Source organism: Athene cunicularia (assembly GCF_003259725.1).
Source record: "Athene cunicularia isolate RWA chromosome 1 unlocalized genomic scaffold, athCun1 chr1_part1, whole genome shotgun sequence".
NCBI classification, from domain to species: Eukaryota; Metazoa; Chordata; class Aves; order Strigiformes; family Strigidae; genus Athene; species Athene cunicularia.
In genome coordinates, this window is record NW_020799091.1 from 125,641,902 (window position 1) to 125,662,308 (window position 20,407).

Consider the following 20,407-nt stretch of genomic DNA (forward strand, 5'->3'; position numbering starts at 1 on the left):
GGTATGGCCGGGGGGGGGTGCGGGGCACCACTGCGTCTCAGCCGCTGTGCGGGAGCGGGCTGGGCTCTCCCTCCGCGCCCGCGGTCCTGCCCGCATCCTCCCGCCGCCGCGGGGCACCTACGGGCTCCTCTCGCCTTCCCGGGGGCTTCTCCGGTATGGCCGAGGCACCTCGGGGTGAGGGGTTGGCGGCGTCCCAGAGGGCAGGGTGCCTGATGCCGGGGGGGGGTGTGGGGTGGTATCCAGGGCTTCTAGCACCAAAATGGGGTTAAAGTCCAGAGAAGAATGGTGAGCATAATAGTGCTACCTTTAAAAAAAAAAAATAAAAGGGGTGTGTGTGCATGTGCGCTTAATAAACCTTTTTAAAAAACATTTTTCGTTTGAGTGCTTCTGTAGGATGAGGGTGCTCTCCCCTGGGGAGGCGGGAAGTGAGACAGGGCTGCTCAGGTGAGGTGTGATGCGAGGAGCCATGCCTGTTTGATGGGGGAAGGAAGCCTGTCATTTATGTATGCCTAGCTAATGCGGGTTTTCTCCCCTCCCCCCTTTTTAATGTCGTGTTTATCTCAAGTAGCTAAGTGGTACCTTGGAAACTCTGCCCCCGTTGTTTGGATTGGGCATTAATTGCTGGGTAAGATGTTCTGATGTACCAAAAGATGGTGAACTGGGCAAATGAATCTTCCCTCCTGTCCTCGGTTGCACAGGACAAAAGAAAATGAAAACATTGCTTTTTTTCCACACTATATTTCTAATGCTTCAATGTGAAGGGAGTTGGTACAAAGCATGATAAGGGGGGGATGGGGGGAGGGGGGGAGAGGAATTGATGTTAATCATCCCTTGCTTTGCTTTACTCTTTCTTCTACTACGTATGTAATAAAATGTACCTGGTATTTATGGGGCAGGAGTTTGGTGTCAAGGCTATGATGTAACTGAGCCCAGCATTACTTAACTCTTGGGTGTCACCGCTGGACCCAGGAGGTCAGAAGCACTGTTTGGGCATGAGCCTCCTTGTAGAAGCTGGTGGTGATCTAAGTTAGGCTTCTTCAGGTGTTACAGGTATTGGTTGTTAGGATGAGGGCCTGTTGGCAGACCAAATGTTGTCTGGGCCTTGTTAGCAGAGACAGTGTGTGTACTCACTTCAGTTAAAATGAGTCTAATTCCTTCAAATTAATGTGGCCTTTGAAGCTGTGTACTTTGCTGGACATCTTCCACAAAGAAATTTTCTCTTCTGAAGATAGAGGGTGATAGTGGAGTGGGAGGAGGCAGGGAGGGAATACACGGCACATGTGGTGATGTTTGCAGGTATCTAAATGCATCTTCTGCTCAATGGCTACTTTCAGAGACTAGGCTGTGACCATGGCTGTGAAGAGCCACCCAGTCCAGGCTACTACTGCATTTCAGTGGAAACATTAGTGGACTAATGTTCATGTTCCTGTATGCTGGAGTGTGAAATCTCTGCAGAGATACCAAGCTGGTCAAGAGCATGTCTAAGAAGGGAAACTTCAGGTTTGAGCCTTAATAATTTTTTTAATGCAGAACTCTAAGTGCTGCCATAAACGTGCTTAAAGAGTGCTATGCAACCAGCTCCTGCTATAAAAACTAATTTGGAAGAGAAAACCCACTTAAATAAAGATGGATTGTCCTAGGAGGCTTTCTGGTGAGGGATGCCCAGAACAGGTTCTGAGGATAGAGGAGGTCCTAGAGAAAAGAAGGCTTTAGGGACACCTTATTGTGGCCTTCCAATATATAAAGGGGCTTACAAGAAAGATGGAGAGGCTTTTTACAACAGCCTCTAATGACTGGGCAAGGAACAATGGTTTTAAACTGAAATAGGGTAGATTTGTGCTGGACATAAGAAAGAAACTTTTTTGCAGGGAAGATGGTGAGACACTGGAACAGGTTGCCCAGAGAAGCTGTGGATGCCCCATCCCTGGGAGCATTCAAAGTCAGGTCAGATGGGGCTTTAAGCAACCTGGTCTAGTGATGATTTCCCTGCCCATGCAGAGGGGGTTGAACTGGATCATCTTTAAAGGTCTCCTCCAACTCAAGCCATTCCACTATTCCTCTCTGAGGAGCCCTACAGGCACTATTCCTGAGCAGAACCAGCAGAAGCCTGCAGGAGGGTGTCTGGGCTAATTGGGATAACTGGCTGTGGGTGTGTGCAGCCCCCTCCCCAAACAAAGCCTGGAACTGATGAGACACAAATATGGCTGGGTCTCCCCTTGCCAGCCTGGTCAGAGGTTGATCTTGTTCTGGTGGTTCTGCATCTCCCGGTTGATGAGGATTGCTCGAAGTTTCCTGTGGGCAGGTTTTTTGTGTGCAAGAGTTGTGAAGATATTTAGGGGCATGCTGTCCTCTGGGTAGTTGTTGGGCTTCCCGAAGGAACACAAGTCCTGTAAGAACTCAGTGTACTAGTCCTTGCCTTTCACTTCAATCTTTAGCCTCAAACTCTGAGCGAGTGGGGTGTCAGCCAGTGTTTGCCAGTGCCTGCCACTTGTGAGCTCTCAGATCTTCTTGGTCTTCTCAGTCTCCTACTGTCTCTGCTGATGGCAGGTCAGCCAGAAGCCTCTGATACCTTGAGGCAGATAACACATGAACCATTAATCTTAGTTACAGGAAATTTAATTGACTAAAAAGAGCCCTGTGGAAGAGCTGCAGTGGGTGAGTTTAATTGCTTTTCCTCTGAAGCAAAGCCAGGTCTGGAGCAGTCTGGCTCTGAAACAGGGATATGTTTTCCCGATGCTATGAATCTTGCTGTTTTCTCCTGCTCCTTTCTCTGCTGCCCTCTCTCATGAGGGCAGGCCTACAAAGCAAGGAGGAGGTGTGAGGGCTGGCTTGTTGACCCATCGGTCCTCTGTAAATGTTGTGGTTGCTCGTGTGCTATGGCTGCCAGGGCACATCTGCAAACGAGCAGCGCTTGGACGATGGATGAGAGAAAGGAGGGAACAAGACTGTTACTCCTGTTTGGTTCTTTAGAGGCTTAACAGTTTCTGAAAAGTCTTGTGCTTGACTGATCTTGGAGGGTGTTCTTCACCCACACAATCCTTACTCCTTGAGATACAGGTATGCACGCACGAGGGAAGGGGAAGAGCGAGTCCTGTGAGATTATTTATGAGCAAATATACACAAGGTGAAGAAAATACAACTCAGGGTTCTGGAATAGAGCTGCTTTGAAACAGGCAAGTGACTTTCCTCCTTTGCAACTCCTGGGTGTATAAAATAAGGGTCCTTATATGCTGACCGAGTCACCTAGCTGAAACCCTTATGCATCTGTGTGTTGCCAGGTCTCTTCTCTGTGTGTGTGGAAGGGGGGAAAACCCTCCTATGTGCTGTGCAGATCCACTTCACCATGTGTCCTGAGGCAGGAGAGCTGTCAGGCTTTTTTCTATTTGGCAGCTAGGATTTAGGCCTTAATTGCTGAGGTGGAGCTGTAAAAGTAAAGCTGTGCTGAGGAGAAGCAGGGCCATCTCTGCTGCAAGGGTCTTATAGAGTTGGCCTGTGAACAGAGGGACATGACAAACTCCTTCCTCATGGTGGAAAGTCTTAATTTGTTATGGGGTAGTCTTACTGCTTTTCTAGTTCCCTTCTTCTAGCTGCACTTTGAAATTGTCCCCTCTGCACAGCTGTTTGTTTAATGTTTAACTCTGTAAAGAAATACAATAATAAAACTAGCTGTTGCACCTGTCACTGTGCACCCATGCTCTAATAGTGAAGGCAGATGTGCACTATTAGAAGTCTGGTGAAAAATTAGGTGAGCGAACAGGATTATCTTATTTTAGGGTTGTTTAAACTGGAGACATCCCGGATGGGGGGAAAATGAACAGGCTTATGAACATCCCCAGTTCCACATATTCAACATGTCCCACCTGGGAGGGAGGGAGGAAGGAAGGAGAACTGATTTGCCAGAGCTGCCTGGGTGCTGTATTTTTGCCCAGAAGACTGAACAAGAGTTGTAAAATGTTTCTGCTGGATTTACCACTGACTGGAGAATACTTTATGTGACAAGTGAGAGAATGTGCTTAGTTCTATGATTGTATTAATACAAGGACTTCCAAAAAGAAAAAAAGGTGTGTGTGGGAGTACTGAGGGAATTCAAAGTGAATGACTCTTCCCACCGCCGTAAGATCTGGCAGTTGCTAATGGTTAATTTGCTGAAAACACAAATGCCAGTAATACATAGGGGTGTTTCCTGTACCAGCTCCTAAGTGATGCAGGAGAGTATCATGAAGATGACTGGAGACAACAGAAGTTGTTCTTCCTAATTGGAGCTCAGATCAGCTGAATGCATGATATGGGAGATACCTGGACTATATTTAGAAAACCAAGTGTATCTCAGGAGAAAAAGTTTCCAATTTCCTATTTGTAGGCAATGCTGCTGCAATCCAGACACAGGTCTTGGATGTTCAGGCCATGCCTCTTGGTTGCAATGAGCTCAAAAGCTGAGCAGTGGGCTGCGCCTATTTTAGGAGAAAGAGTGGGTGCTATTCTCCTCCTCCTCCTCCTCCTCCCTTGCCAGGACTAGGAACAGAGCCCCAGTCTCAGTTCCCATATGGCCCAGCCTTACTGTAAGCTGTGATTGGCAGTAGATTAAGCTGTGGCTTCTCTGCTGAGCAGTTGTGCCATGTGAGGAAGTGTTGCCCTGGAGTGACTTTCCTATGTGGAGTCTGAGGGGTGAGGAGTAAAAAATTACCTTCAGTGAATGAGTGGGAGAGGCTGTGTGCTACCATGAAGGGGTTGCTAACATCGTACCCTTCCTTCTTTCATGATTGCAGATGGGGAAAGTGTTGACTGACCTAAGGGAAGAGGGAAATCGACACAACGAGAAGGACAGAAGTCTTTCAATTAGATGCCTTAAACTTTATGACCCTCTAGTAGAGACCAGGTGCCTTTTCCAGCCCAGAGTGTGATGTGTTTAGGTTCCTCTGTCCCCTAGTGAATGGGTCTCTTCTATCTGAGCTATGGATGGGAGTCGCTTTGCTCTAGGCATGGAGCCAGAACAGGAATTCACCCATACTTTCCTCTGGGATTGTGGGATGAGTCACTTGCTCAGACCAAAGCCATCTGTTTTAGCTGCAGGGAAACTCCTTGATCTGCTACACAAGGCAACCTGGTTTAATAAGTGGCAGTAATCAAATTTGTGTTTACTTGTTCTCTGCTGTTTCACATGCGAATGTGGGTCCCACTCCAGCAGCACCTGTGTCTCTTACAACTCTAGGAGCAATTTTTTCACCTCTTCCTTCTGAGCTGTTTTGGGCTTCATGTGTAGGACTCTACAGGCTGGAACTAAACTACCTCAGAGTATTCCCTTGCTTTCTTGCGTGTCTTCTCCATAATGTTAGTCTTGACTCCAACCCAAGTTTCAGCCCACAGCTACACCATGCATGCAATAAAACTTCAGTCTCCTCTTTGGAGACATCTAAACCTGAGCTATAAGGAGGGGGGGGAGAAACAGGTTAGGTGCTGTCTTTCATTACTGCTGAGTGGAAGCCCATCATTTTAGTTACAAAGATGCAAGTAAACAAACAAATTGGGAAGACTGCAAATGTTTGAATGAGAAGATCTAAGGTCAGTAGAGCTTGTGTTATTGCAGAACATTCAGGGCCTGAATGCTGCTGCTTTTTGGTTGCTGGCTCTAGTCTGTTCACCACAGGACACTGGATGGGCCTCAGCACACTGTTTTTGGAGCCTAATATTAAATTCCTCATGAGTCAGAAATGTAGGCACGATGTCAAATCTAGAAATATCGAAGCAAGTTATAGTATATGATGTCTGAAGCCAAGCAAAGTTCAACAGAATTCCTTTGGAATAACTTTTGTATATATAATTTTTCTTTTCTAAAGAAAACAACTAACCCTAGGAGGTGACAGCGGAGGCAGTGTGGAGCACACAGTGCTCTGGAATGCTGTTGCTGCTTCTCAGTGGGGTCTCTTGACCACTCAGCACCCTGCACAGCATCATGCAAAAATCTCTTGCTTACAGGAGAAAGCAAAAGTAAACAGTGAGAGAAATGGTGTGGGGATCTGCTGAAAACACAAGCTTGGCTGTTTTCTTCAACAGAAAATATAGTCCTGAAAACTTTGGCTCTGGCAAAAACGGGTATTCAAAGTGAAAGAATAGTGTGGGAGGTGGCTTTACATTGAGCTGGGGATGGAATCGTGCCCACCTGAGATCCTTTCAATCTTAAATTATTCTTTGGCTTTCTAGGATTTTTTGTTCTTTGTGTGCTTCCCTACTTAGAGGGGCAAAAGATAGTACATCTTGAAGGAAGCTATCAGTTTGCAGGCTTTGGGGAAAAAATCCCGAGAGGTCTGCTCTGGCTTCTTGCATGGTAGCCTTCAGACCTTCAGATTTGTGAAGGTGCTGGCAAGAATTTTATTTTTATTTCTAATGTGTAATCTAATGCTTTCCAACCTGATAACTTGTCATTGAACTAAAGCATCTCTCTTGAATTTGGATGTTGTTCTAAATCTTAAAATCATTCTCTTCTTGTTGGGCTGTCCCGTTGTTTAAAATCAAAGCCGATCACGTTTTGTTGTGTCCCCCCCCCATCACCCCCTCCTCACCCACCCTAAGATGTTTAGATTAAAGAAAAAAAAAAATCTGAATAAGAGCAACTTCATCAAAAAGTCTCTCCTCAGTTTGAACTCTTTCCAAGAATAGTGCAGCAATTTATAATACAAACATTTGCATTGTAAGTGGAGTCTGAGATGTCCTTAAATAACTTGTGCAGAAGTTGTTGGGTAGGAAGGTATGCTTTTCCTATACAGACCTCATCTGCAATTTCAGGGGATATTTAGGGAATGAAAGTGCAGTCTGTAAAAGCTGTATTGCAAGGGTGTGCCATCTGTTCAGTTTGAGAATATAATTTAGTACGTTTACATAAGCAAACGTTATTTCCTGCTGTGTATACTTAGAGAAACACAGAGGATTTCAGAAACAGCCTTCCTTACTTTCTTTATGCTGATGTTTTTCTTTGGGCATGGAAATAGCTACTTTGGTGTGGTTTAAAACAAACGAACAATGGTTCCAAAAAAAAAAAAAAAAAAAAAAAAGAACTTGGGAGCCAAGAAAGAACCAGATATTTGTGTTGTGACAGTAATCCCTGTAGTTACTGCTGTGAGTTTGGGGTGGTGGTGCATTTGGGAAGATTATAAACCCTTTTGTTTCAAGGGTTGCCCTAGCCCGAGTTCCAGCTGCTGTGGGTTAGGAAGACACTATTTATTAGAGAGTAGTTTGTTCCTTAACTGGCTGTAGGAAAAAGGATTTATTTATTTTAAATGTCTTCCTGAAGTCTGAGGGTGCTCAGAACGAGGTATCTACTTCATCTGGCATGGACTCCTAGTTTTTCATTCTGGCTGCCCTGGAGACTGCCTAGTAACATTGATTAGAGAACAAAATTTCAGAAAAGGAAAAAGATAAATATTAACATGCTTTGTATTTGTCTTACTTCCATTTATGCTGCATGGGTACTGTTGCAAATAAGTGAACTCATGGGAATGTCTATGACAGACCCTAAATCCACACAGCATATTTGCACAAAGTGGAACTTTTAAATGAAAAATATTAATCCTGGAACAATTACATTAATGTGACTGAGGCTGTGCTTGACATACCCAAAGTCTGTTGCTTAGTTTGTGCTGCTTTGGATATTTAATACTCCTGGCAGAAATGCTTGAAGAAGACTGTGGGCCAAGGTTATTTGACAGATTGTTTTTGGCAGTTAAGACTTATTGACATTAGGGCACAGAGAGAGAAAGGCTGAAAGAGAATGCTCCTCTGAGCTCCACTTGTTTTGTTGTCAGACAGGAGTAGTGTTCATCTCTCATAGGAGGGCAGGGAAGAAGTTCTGTAACACCCATCACTGTCTCAACTCTTTTCCTTCAGGCTCTCAGCTTTCCTCTGTTGCGTTGTTAGTGGAAAGAGCAGCTGAGTTCGGTGCTGACAGGTATATGCCACAATCACTGCCTCAATTGCTGTAGCCCATCTGGCTGAATCCTACTTAATTTCAGGGTTTCTATAAAAATGAAGCACCTCTTTCTTGTGCAACAGCAGACAGCAATTCAGTGGCTTTTGTAGACACATCCAGCGCTGAGACCTTCCATTGTCACCAGCAGCCTGTGCGTGTGCTTGCCGTATGTGTTCCCTGCCCACTGGCTTGGCTTGGTGCCTCGTCAGGCCCACGACCAAGTGCTGTTGCAACGTGGACCAATAATCCCCAACGCTCTCGCAAGGAGCGGCTTGCGTGTGGGTGCGGCAGCGAATGTGGCGAAGCCCTGGTGTGATTCGAAGGCTTTGCTTAGTGTGAGGTGGTGGAAAGGAATCCCCACAGTAAAGCTCTCAAACCTTTGCTTGCAGCAGAAACTGTTGTTGCAACCTCCTGCCCGCCCTTAAATTCACATCTCTGAACTCTTAAACTGATGTGTAATCTCTGTGGGAAATGCAGACTTAATAATCAGTCCAAGGACACTGTAATTTCTACAAGAGCTTGGTTTATTTTGCTTAATGTTTTCAACAATGTTGGTCCAGTTTAGCTGTGTGAATTTGGGACCAGCTCCTTCTGCCTGATCCTGCCTAGAGAATAAGATTCAGATGCACTTTTTTCTTTCTTCTTTTTTTTTTTTTTGTCTCCCTATCTCCAGGGTGGTGATAGAACTGAAGTACAAATATTTGTCTTTCCTGGTCTAACACATTTTTATGTAGTGCTGTGAGCTCTCTCTTTATTCAGCTGTCTAACTGCTCTGTCCACCTTGAAATACAGAAAAAAGTTCAAGGTCAGTCATCTGAGAAACAAAACTGTCATGAGCTTGGCTGGTGAATAGAGATGCACATGGCAGAGGACTAGCAATGGGAAGGAATGTGAGAAGCAGAAGTTCCTGAAGCAGTCCTGACCCTGTCTCAACCCTGCAGCACAAAAGCCAGCAGTGTGATTACTGCCAACAAACGTTCATGCAGGGCCTGGATGTCAAAGGGAGTATTTGGTACATGAGGTTGTTTCTCAAGATCTGTCCTGGACTGTCCCACCTCAAACCTAACCACAGGTATTTGCAGAAGGCAAGGATTTCAGCTTGGAAGGTACAGGTGAAATCCAGCACTGTATTATAGTACCGATATAAACAGCCTCCTCCGGTGTGTTTACAAGGAAGGGGAAGGGAGAGGTGTAACTAGTTTTCTGTGGTGCTGTCAGCACTCCTCTCCCAGGCGAAGTCCCTCAGCAGTGGTGGCATTGCAGGGGTGACAGCAGCCTGGGTCACCCTCTTACTGCCCAGGCAAAACTTCCTTGTCTCACCAATGCTAAGTGAGTAGGGGTGGATTCAGAGGAGGCTCATAGTCTTCTGTTCTAGTGTGTGGTATTATTACTATTTTAAAATAAAAGCTGTGCTTTTTAGATGGAGTTCCTCTTGTCTCTACATGCAACATAATTAAGAACTTATTTCTGTGCTGGAAGGAGAAGCTGTGTGTGATGGAAGCAGTGGTTCTGTAGAAGGGAGGGGTTCTCTAATAAGAGCTGCTTGTTCTTGAAATAATCTTTGGAAAGGTGTGGAAGGAGAATGGTTTTTGACCTAAATAAATCTATTTTCTTTCACCTCCTGCTTTTTTCCCCACTCTTCTAAAAATATTTTGGTGGAGATGATGCCCTTGAGGCAAATGCCAAATGCTGACTTTCAAAGGGAAGGATGGTACTATTAGCACTGACTCGGTGAATTAATTAAATCTGTTGCATGAAAATGTGTATATTGTCTATATCAAGACAACAGAATCTAGAAGCAAAACATGGATTAACAGTTTAAGGTAGGTTAATTGGAAGAAGGCCTGAAAAAGCACAAACATCGGTTCATTGGTACTACATTGTTATCCCTGTCTCTTGTGATGCTTCTGCTAGACAGTTTCACCCTGCCAGGCAAAATGTCTTTCTCTAAGATGCTAATTACAGTTCTTTCCACTCTGTAGGACAAAATCAGAGTGTGACTGACAGCAAATAAGAGAAGCCCTACTTGCAGTTAAATGTTAATCCATTCTCCACTTTCTCAAGCTTCCTCATAATTGCACCTAGATTCTGCTGAACTTTGTTGCTTTGATATTCCCAAACTCATCTGCAAGTGATGGGGAGGATCTGGAGGGATGGTTAGTTGGGGACTTCTTGAGCAGTTTTGGCCCACAGGCAGATCCCACTGTTTTATTGCCATGTTTTGGAGGAATAGCTATTATGTTGGGCAGAGGCCCATCAACCAAAGCTTTGTGCTGCTGGGAGCTGCTGCTTTAACCCTGAGATGTGTGAGGGGGGAGAGTGGAGCTGCATCCTGGGGCTGGGATCTGGCCCCTCCACTGGAATGCAGGATCTGGCCATGAGAGGCCCAACGTTACTCTGGTGATGGTGGCAGAATAAATAACTAGATGGACTGGAACCTCAATCGCCATCTGTCCAACTTCTTAATCACTCTGTTGTTTGTTTTGTTTTTTTTTCCTGGGTTGTTATTAGGAAGATTTTGATGGGATTAGGTGGTGTGATGTTCTTGGTTGGTCTGGACTATGTGCAAAAGTAGGAAGAGCAAAGGTATTCACTGCAAGTGAACTGTTAATATATTGAGGTGAAATTTAAAGTACATTGGGATCTTCTTGGTGAGCTGCTCTGTAAATGTTCCTTCTGGCTGTCTGATGCTCCTCTCTGTCTGAAGCGCCCTATTTGAGTGTGGCCTGGTAAGCAGCTTTGCCTGTGGGAAGTGTAGAGGGAAAGGTGAGAGGGATGAAAGAAGTGTAGTGGGATCACACCTGTGAGACCGTACTTAGGCCAGAGGTGGTCCTGCCTTGATGCAGCTAGATGCTGCCCCAGATACTATCAGACCTAAAAGAGCTCAAGGCACCTGAACATGGACTGTCATGGGAACAAGGCAGAGGAACTCTATCTAACCAGCTGTTACAGAGAGCAAAAACGGAGTGCTGAACCCAGGAAAGTGGAGAGAAGTCATGTATGGTGGTAATACAGCGTATATGTGTGGGTAAGAAATGAGAGTAAGTGCTTAGATTTTTAAAGAATATTGAGCCTTGAGAATTTTGCCTCCCTCCTACTACTCCTATTTCTTACTATATAATACTATATATTACTTATTAATACTATTATATTACTTATAATACTAGCAATATTATAAGGTAATGGAAATGTCAGCAAAGCTGAGTAAATGTTGTAGCTGGTGTATGGTCAGTTTAGTTTTGTGGAGAGAGGGAAACCAAGTGAGGGGTCTAACTGCTGAATTACAGCAGAGGGAAGGGACCTTATCTCCCTTCTCAGGTTTCTCCCTGTCAAAGTGTTAATCACCAAAACTCTTGTTTCCCTTCCCTTGCCCTTCCTCTGGGATAGATGGGAAACTTTTTTTTTTTGGTTGTGTTTTTGTTTGTTTGTTTGGTTTTTTTTTTTGTTACTGAGGGTGGTCAAACACCCTAACAGGTGTCCCAGAGAGGTTGTGGCGTCTTCCTTCACAGAATCACAGAATCTTGGTGGGAAAAGACCTTGCGGATCATCCAGTCCAACCATCAATCTCACACTGACAGCTCCCAACTACACCATATCCCTCAGCAGTAAGTCGACTCCACTCTGAAACACCTCCAGGGATGAGGATTCCAACACCTCCCAGGCAGCCCATTCCAACACCTAACAACCTGTTCTGTAAAGAAATGCTTCCTAATATCTAGGCTAAACCTTCCCTGGTGCAGTTTGAGGCCATTACCTCTTGTCCTAAAGGTATCCAAAACCTGACCAGGCAACTGGCTCTTGATAACCCAGCTTGAGCAGTGACATTGGACTATATCTCCAGAGGTGCCTTCCAACCTCACACATTCTGGGATTCTGTGATTTACAGCAGCGCCTTTTTGAGAGGTGCTGTGTGGTTGAGCTTTATACCATGGTGGGCACCAAACGTGTAAGTGACCTGCACCTTTGCCTTCCTGATGAAGATGTGCCACAGGGACAGTGATTAATCCTTTTCATATAGTAGGATGTGGGCCACAGGATTTATCTCCTGATACTGGCCTAGATGCAGAGCAGAAATCCTAGTCCTGAATGTTTGCTCTGTGGCAGCTGTTGCTCTTTGATACCCCCACGGAAATGCTGCAGCCCTTCTCTGGTCAAAGGGTACAAGAGGCACAGGTAAGCAATACACTCATATCCTCCAGGACTCATCTTGCATAAGCTTTGGTCATCTGGATCAAAGATTTGGCTAGATGGAGGTATCATCTTGAGGAGGTCAGTTCTACTAATTTTATAACAACCTTGTGATCGGAATTCATGTAACTATGTGAACAAAATTTCTTTGAGTTCTGTTTGCAAAGACTGAAGCTTTGAGGACCACCAGGGTTTGAAAAACAGGCTATGGTCTCCAGGTGAGATAACAGCAGAGCATCAAAGAGGAGGAGAGCGGGATGCTTGAGTGCTGCCCTGAAGAGAGACTATAGATCTGTCATTTGGGGAGCAGAAGCCTTGTTGGGCAACTGCTGGAAAGAGGCAAGAGGGATAGAACTTGGGTGGATGGAAGAATGCACTGCAAGTACTTGCAAATAAGGCAGTTTTCTGGACATTCAGTGCTGCAGCAGGAGGGTGACAGAGCTGTGAGCTGCAGGCTTTATAACACTGTCTCTCTTAACCTGGTGTTTCTGAGGATCATGCGGTAGAAACTTGTACCGGGAGTGGATCTTGGGCTTTGAATGGCTCAGTCACCATCTCCAGTTAGGCTCCAAACATGTTGCTTGTGCCCCTCTACTTTTTTGCACACTTGAGTTACAGCATCTGTAAAATGGAGATGATTACTGCTGTGGGCACATAGCATGTCGCTGCAAAATAAAGGGGCCTTTCAGTAGTTGTATATTAACTATATGGGGGAAGCAAAAACTCACAGAAGTCTTTGGTTACCTGAGCAGGCCCTGCAGGCAATCTGGAGCAACAGTTGCCACAACAGCAGGGCTGCCTGAAAAATAGATGATCAGTCCTTAACAGAATGAACTAATCTTAGCAGTGCTTATTGTTAGTTAAGTAAACATCTAATAGACTTTGATTCATAGGCAGGTCTCTCTTTTGCTTTCTTTTTTTTTTCTTTTTACCCCCTATTCCTTAAAGGAAACTTTACTGCTTAAACTAGTAAAGCATCTAATCTGGAAGACCCTTGAGATCTCAGGAAAGATATGCTCGGTGTGTTCACCTATAGGTTTAGGAGAGAGAAGCAAGTAACAGTGTTGGCAGCAAAGAGAGAACAAATTTGTAACCCTATGCAGGTAAGGGCAGTAGCTTTTGCTCAGGGACATTCGAGCCACCCTGGGTGAGGAGCAGCAGGAGCTCAAACTGGGATGTGGAGAGGCAGCAGGAGGCCTGTGCTGAGTAGGGCCTTGACTGGGTCCAGCTTGCAAAATTTTTCAGCTGCCTTATTGCACCTGCAGCCATGGTCTCAATTAGCTCTCCTTTCTCAGGAAATGAAAATGCTAAATCTTTTGGCTAGATTCAGCAATGGACATTAAGGCTAGCAGGAGGGTGTCAGGGTAAAAATGTGTGTGAATAGAGTGCTAATGAGTCACTCTGAGAAGTTTGACCGTTGGGCTTGTCCAGGAAGCTCTTACAGAGGTGGCTTTGTCTTGTAAAAGGTGAGGAAGTAACTCTACAGATTTCCCTTGGGCAGTTACAAAACCGCAAAGCTTTCACACCTGGACTAGTGTGTTCTGTTTTGGTCTCTCCAGTTCAAGAGAGATGGACATGCTGCAAAGAGCCCAGCAAAGGGCCATGAAGATGACAAAGGGACCTGAGCATCTTTTGGGAGGAGAGGCTGAGAGAGCTGGGACTGTTCAGCCTGGAGCAGAGAGGGCTCAGGGGGATCTCATCACTGTATAAATATGTGGGGAGAGGGAATGAGGAAGGGGGAGCTGGGTTCTTCTTGGTGCCTGAGCAAGAGTGACAGGACAAGAGATAATGGGCACAAGCTGAAACACTGGAAATTCCATCTGAACATTTTTTTTTTTTTTCTAATTGTGAGGGCGCTTAAAGACTGGAACAGGTTGTCTGACAGGTTGTGCAGTCTCCATATCCAGAGCCTGACTGAGCCCTGAGCAACTTTGCCCTGAGCAAGGTATGGTAGGGTTACAAAGGATGAGGATGGGATGCTTATGTCCTGTTAGGCACTGCAAGTTACTGTCTCCTGCAAGGGCAGGAATTGCCATTTCAAACTGGGTTCTTAATAGAGGCTCCCAGAGGAAATAGGCTCTGAGACTTGCCTGTCCTCTTTGGATCTAAGGGCCTGCCTCATCCAGTGGTGAGCTACACTGTGCAGGTACTTGCTGCTCCCAGGTTCTTGGCTGCAATGTAATAGTTGAGACGGAGATGGAGGCATGGCACAGTTACAGAGGCTTGTCATCTGCTGAGATTTACAGCATGTGAGGTTGAACGTAAATCTTTCAGCTGTTGCCTTGCTTCCTTTTGTCCAGCCTGGTTTAGTCAGGAGGGAAGTCAAGTTTACTAGTGCTGCAGCATTTGCAGCGTGGGTAGTCTGTAAACTAACCTAAGTCAAGCCACAAGCTCCCAGCTGCTGTCCCATGAGCAGCCTCACGGGCTGTGTGATCTCGTTCACCCAAAGGTGTGCTTGGGATTATCTCTACATAAGGCTCCTCCAGTCCCTACTGCTGTGTACTCCTAAAGTAGAGGAGGGCAGTTTTCTTATGTTCCTGTTTGGGTATGAACTGGATGAAGGGGGTAGGCAATGGTCATCCTGGTGTGCCCATGTGATACCTCACTCATTTGTGAAGCAGAGCACATTCCCCACACCTGCTGTAGAGCTCCATGAGGTAGGCAAGGGTCTTGTGAAGCTCCTTTGGGAGGAAGGAGGTAATGTCAGACCTCAACACCTTGCAAAGAGCATTAGGGTAGAAAATCCTTCTTTTTTTTTTTTTGGACAGGACTTGGAGGGCTCTGCTTTGTTTGAATATTAAGAAAACACTTCCTTGCATCATCATACATAAAAGTGTTAAGGGATGTGGTCTTGGTGTGGTATTCCCCTCTCCATATTAAAATCTAGAAATTCCACAGGCTGGCCCAACAGATGTTTAAGATCATCTAAAATGTATAGTGAAGGCCTTGTGTTGGCAGTGTATTGCTTGTATGCTTATTAAATAATATTTGATTACATGGCTGTGGCTCTTCAAATAATACACCGTAGAATGCAGGTATTGCAAGCCAAATGGCACGAGAACTAATAAAGTTGGAAAATACACTGTGCCACTGGAGATAAATGACTTGCTGTGTTGCACTATAATGCAATAGCGGGAAGAGCTGGGATTTCCAAAAGGCTTGAGATTAAATCACGGAATTATTCTTACTGTATATTAATAGATATCAAAAGCCATATTTTTTTTTAATGACAGAAAGGTAGAGCTTTGTGCTGTTTTCTAGGATACCTCAGAGCAGGTTTTTTCTTTTGACTGACTTTGTAAACAGTCTGTGAATTTCTGTTTGTGTTTTCCTCTTAGAATCAATATTGAAAATACTTATTTTGCTGAAAGGGAAGATGTGAGGTGGGAAGAAGAGGCACTCTCATGCATATGCAACTTTCACTTCTGTGTCCAAAGCCTGGGCAAACTGTAAAAGTAGTACTTTTTTTTAATACTTCAAATAGCCAGTGTATTTCTTAAAATGGGAATTTAGAAGTAGAGATGCAACTTTAGGTCTTCCAACACATATGAATGAACTGTACTCAAAGTAAACTTGACTCTGCAGCATATGCATAACCCATGTGTTGGGTTATGTTCTGCATTCATGAAGTCAGTGCAGAAGAGGATTTCCCAATGTCTAGCTTGTATTTGAGTGGTTGAGGATGCGTAGCCCAGCAGTGCTGTTTGCTGGGAGTCTGATGCGAGCTCTCCATTGTGTTGTGCTGATGTGCCGAGCCCTGGAGGATTCAGAGTGGTGTCCAAGCAGAGGCAGGGTGAATCACTTCACCTGTGGAGGTGGGCTTGCTTTACCTGTTTTGTGGGCAAAAAGCTGATGGACAGGTAGCTGGAATGTGTCCTTTGTGCAGTGATAGCTGGTTTCCCCATGGGTGGGGAATGGCTCCATGTGCTTATGGGACTCTGGCTTGACCATTGTGTCTTTGTGCTCCCTAGATTTGTTTCCTTATTCAGTTCCAACGTTGCTTCATTCGGGTCCCTGTTCCTTGTCACAGTGATACAGCAAACACCTACAAACAAGCAGCAGCTTGTTCAACACAGTCCCTGCCTTTGCTATTTATACCACCGTGTGCTGGCTCAGCTCCCCTGGCCGAGCAGGACAACCATGTAGACTAAGGAAGCCACAGAGTAACTTTCCAGTGCTGTCTGGTGGTGGTGACCTACTGTGTTGATACCCTTCAGATATTACCTGTGAGTCTCGCTTTGGGATGGTGTTTTTCTGAACTTGGTTTTAGCACCCTACAGTGAAATTTACTTGGAAATAAAATTTTATATGTAGATTTTGTGCTCAGAAGGAAAAGCTGGAAGGTATACTAAAAGAGTATTACAAAGGTTTAGAAACCAGAAAACAGTGGAAAAAGATTCCAGTGTTTGCCCTTCGATCTCAAGGTGTTATTAATTAAATTATTTATGATGTTTTTTGTTGAAGACTTTTATTTTTTAGGAATTGGTGGCTGTAACATCTGTATTAGGGTGATGACAGCAGGAGAATTGATAACGATTATAGCTATCAGGAAGGTGTTTCCTTCCAGTAAACTAAACTCCCATGTGAGCCTAGAATCACTAAACAAGAACAAATAGGAAGTGATCTTTTAGACCTGTGATTGCAAATGCAAGCTCTTTCACTGAACCTGGTGTCCTCAGTGTAAGCATAAGCTGCCAACTCAGGTAGCTGCCCTTCTACCCTGCTAACTCTGTATGGTTTTTTTCAAAGGTGGCACCCACTTCTACCTTTACTCTTCTCGGAAAGTATAAGCTTGAGATATCTGTGAAAAGCCATTCACCCATCTTGTGAGAGTCCACTCTAATCTTTCGAGATGTGCTGGGTTTAAAATGTGTATATCTTATTTAATTAATATCACTTTACCAACTAAAGGCCTCTGATCGAGACGTACTGTCTCTTCTGATGAGTTATGCATTCTCATAACCTGTTTTGAGCAACACATGCAGCTCTGGAGAGGGGGCTGAAGAGATGTTATTTTCAAATGGAAGCCGTGCCGTTCTCCTTTGGTGCAGACAAACTGCTTGCTTGCTTCTCAAAGCAAATAGTGAACTGAGGGTGTTCTACCCCACAGCTGTCCTACCTTGGCAACTGTGTGGTGGCCAGATAATTTAAGGAGAAATTTCAGTTGCTAGTGCAGCAGGCTGCATTAAACTCTTTGCTCACAAATTGAAGCAGCCTTCCTTGTCCAGTTGAGGGCAGTCAGCAGTGTGTCCCTGTTTTGTTAGGTGGGGTATATATGGGTTATGGTCGTCATCTCAGTATTGTTTACAGCAGAGCCAGGTGCTAGCTGCTAACCTAACTATTAATGTTGTCTTCAGTCACCTTTAACTTTCCTAGTACTGTTGATTGAGTTGGGTGCATAAGAGTCCAAGCAAGAAAATTCTCAGTTGTAGCCATGGGTCTGTGTGTGTGTTTGTTTCATTTTATAACACCAGTAATTCAGGTTGCTCCCAATTGGGTAAGTGGAGCCTTCTGAACTCTATTCCTCTTATGCCTGCTGCATTTTTCCACTGGTCTTGTCTGACAGACACCTCTGACTTGGGGAGAGGGCTGTGATTCTGGATTGGAGCAGCAGCAAGGAAGCACTTCTGTAAAATGACCTCTGGATTGGAATAACCAGTCCAGTGACAAACTACTGTTGATATCCTTGTGGACATTGCCCGCAATTAGGTCAGACTGAGAAAGGGGTACAGCTTCCCCCCCCCTAGATTTGAAGCTGTCTTGTTCTTTGCCTTCAGCTAACGCCCATCTGCACTCTCCTTTCTCTTCCCACAGGTAGATGCTGTGCGGGTATATGTGAACAGCAGCTCTGAGAACCTCCAATATCCAGTGCTGTTTGTAGTTCGCCAACAGAAGGGAGTGCTGTCGTGGCAGGTCCCGCTCATTTTTCGAGGCCTGTAAGTACTGGAGTCTCTTCCTTGTAACACACTTGTCTGGCCAGCTGTATCCATCATCAGCCTTCCTCAAGTGCTGGATCTTACCACGTGTCTAGACTGCAGGGCTTGGTTGCAAAGCATGCTTCCTCACTGTCAGTTGAACATAGGAAGGCTGGGATTTGGTAGGTGACCTCTTGACAGCCTGCTCTTGTATTTTTGTTTCTCAGGTATGTACACAGAGCAGCAGGAGGCTTGTCTGCTGGGGATCTGCCTGTCCCTAGTCAGTGAACCTACTGCATGGCACTGTCACTTCCACAGTTGCTGTAGTGTGCACACGTAGTTCTTGAACTCTAGTTTGGAGCAGGGCTTGAACAAGCTCTCAAAAGAGCACCTTAACTACTGTGTTACAGCGCATTTGGGGAATAAGGGATCTCCTCTGTTTCTCACCCCAGGTACGCCTAAGCTGAGTCTGTTCTGGGGTGTGGTGGTTGTTTTGGGTGTTTTCTTTGTGGAAGTACTGTGTATCTTCAGCAGCCTCAGAGCTAGTTAGGCTGCAAGTACTGAGAATTTACAGGCACCTGAGACCATCTGAGATCATCAGCCACACCTCAGTTACTGTGTTCAGTTTTGGGCCCCTCACTACAAAAATGACATTGAATTATTTGAGTGTGTCCAGAGAAGGGCAGCAAAGCTGGTGCAGGGTCTGGAGCACAGGTCTGATGGGGAGCGGCTGAGGGAACTGGGGGGGTTTAGTCTGGAGAAGAGGAGGCTGAGGGGAGACCTCCTGGCCCTCTACAGCTCCCTGAAAGGAGGGTGCAGAGAGGGGGGATGAGTCTCTTGAGCCAAGGAACCAGCACCAGGACAAGAGGGAATGGACTTAAGCTGCTCCAGGGCAGGGTCAGACTGGCTCTTAGGAAGTATTTCTTTGCAGAAGGGGTTGTTGGGCGTTGGAATGGGCTGCCCAGGGCAGGGGGTGAGTCCCCATCACTGGAGGGGTTGAAGAGTCGGGTTGACCCAGCGCTGAGGGATCTGGTGGAGTTGGGAACGGTCAGTGTGAGGTTAATGGTTGGACTGGATGATCTTCAAGGTCTTTTCCAACTTGGGGTTTGATTCTGTGTGATTCTGGTGCCAGGCAGCAGATACCCTGCAGTGTCTTGTGTGAGGCAGGGGATGGATACAGCAGCAGTTGTTCTGGGCTCATTGCTGTCTCTGCCTCCAACAAATGACTGGTGTGTTATATCTGCAGATGGCACAGGCAGCCCTGAGGAAAGAAAAATGTTGGGGATAACCAGTCTCTTGTGCAGACCACAGAGTCAACAGAGGTGGAGTTTAAGCTCCAAATAAAAGTCTTGGCCTTTCAGATTACTGTTTCACTTATGCAAGCAAGGGAGAAATTATGTCATTCTTGGAACTGCCAAACAACTTTCTAACTCCTTGCTCTCTCTTTTTCCATCCAACTTTCCCTTCCCTCCTTCCCATGGCTGTTGTAGCTATCAGAGGACCTACAATTACCAAGAAGTGAGTCGGACCCTCTGTCCCTCTGAGCCAACACCTGAGACAGGACCCTCTGACCAAATTATATTTGTGGACGTCGCTTCCATGGCACCATTTAATATTGCGTATGAGCTGCTAGTCACCAGGCTCGAGAACTTCCAACTTGAGTAAGCTGGGATGTGAAAATACAAATGTATTTTCTTCGTTTATCTGTTATACAGGGATTTGGTCCATCTGCCTACTCCTGCCCTCTTTTTTTCTTCCCAGAAAAAGAGAGATTATTTTTTCTTTTCCTTAATCTGAAGGTACTTTGTGTGTATTCTAGCTCTGAAAGTTTTAGGCTACAACATGCTGTCACTTGTTTTCTAGGACCAACAAAGCCTTTAACTTCACTGCCAGTCCTTCCCAGCCCCAGGTAAGGAGGAGTCCTATGTGGTGTTATATGTCTTGCCACATCCAAATTGTTGATTTGATCCTTTGTTAGAGATAGCTTATATGACTAGGTCATTTCCCTCTTAGGATGCAGGAAAACTTCCTTACTGTTGAATTATCTGTGGATATAATGAAGAGGTAGCAGTGCCTCGGCCCCTTTAGGGGCATGTTTGGGTCCTCTTGCAAAGCAATTAATAGACCCAAAAAACATGACCAGAGCAAATGAATGGTATCTGCAGTTCAGGAAATTTTAGAAATGTACAGAAGTCCAGAGGCCATTGGACTGCTACGCTTCTGCGCTTCATGAGACATGAGATGGTGTGCACCAGCATCTTGTTCCAGCTGTGCTGGTTCAGTTGCCCGAGTGTGACTTGCCAAGATGTGGCCTTTACTGGAGAAAAATAAATACATAAATAAG

The 20,407-nt window shown here is 45.2% G+C and overlaps 1 protein-coding gene across 2 annotated transcripts in view; it reads left to right on the forward strand.

Moving 5' to 3' along the window:
* Positions 1 to 20,407, forward strand: part of SIDT1 (SID1 transmembrane family member 1) — a 54,578-nt gene that overhangs the window by 5,269 nt on the left and 28,902 nt on the right. For both annotated transcript variants that reach the window (XM_026849327.1, XM_026849335.1), the window contains exons 2-4: positions 17,963 to 18,084; positions 19,554 to 19,724; positions 19,927 to 19,972. In XM_026849327.1, coding sequence (XP_026705128.1) covers positions 19,663 to 19,724; positions 19,927 to 19,972 — 108 coding nt within the window. In that variant the 5' untranslated portion in view covers positions 17,963 to 18,084; positions 19,554 to 19,662. The remainder of the gene's footprint in view (positions 1 to 17,962; positions 18,085 to 19,553; positions 19,725 to 19,926; positions 19,973 to 20,407) is intronic.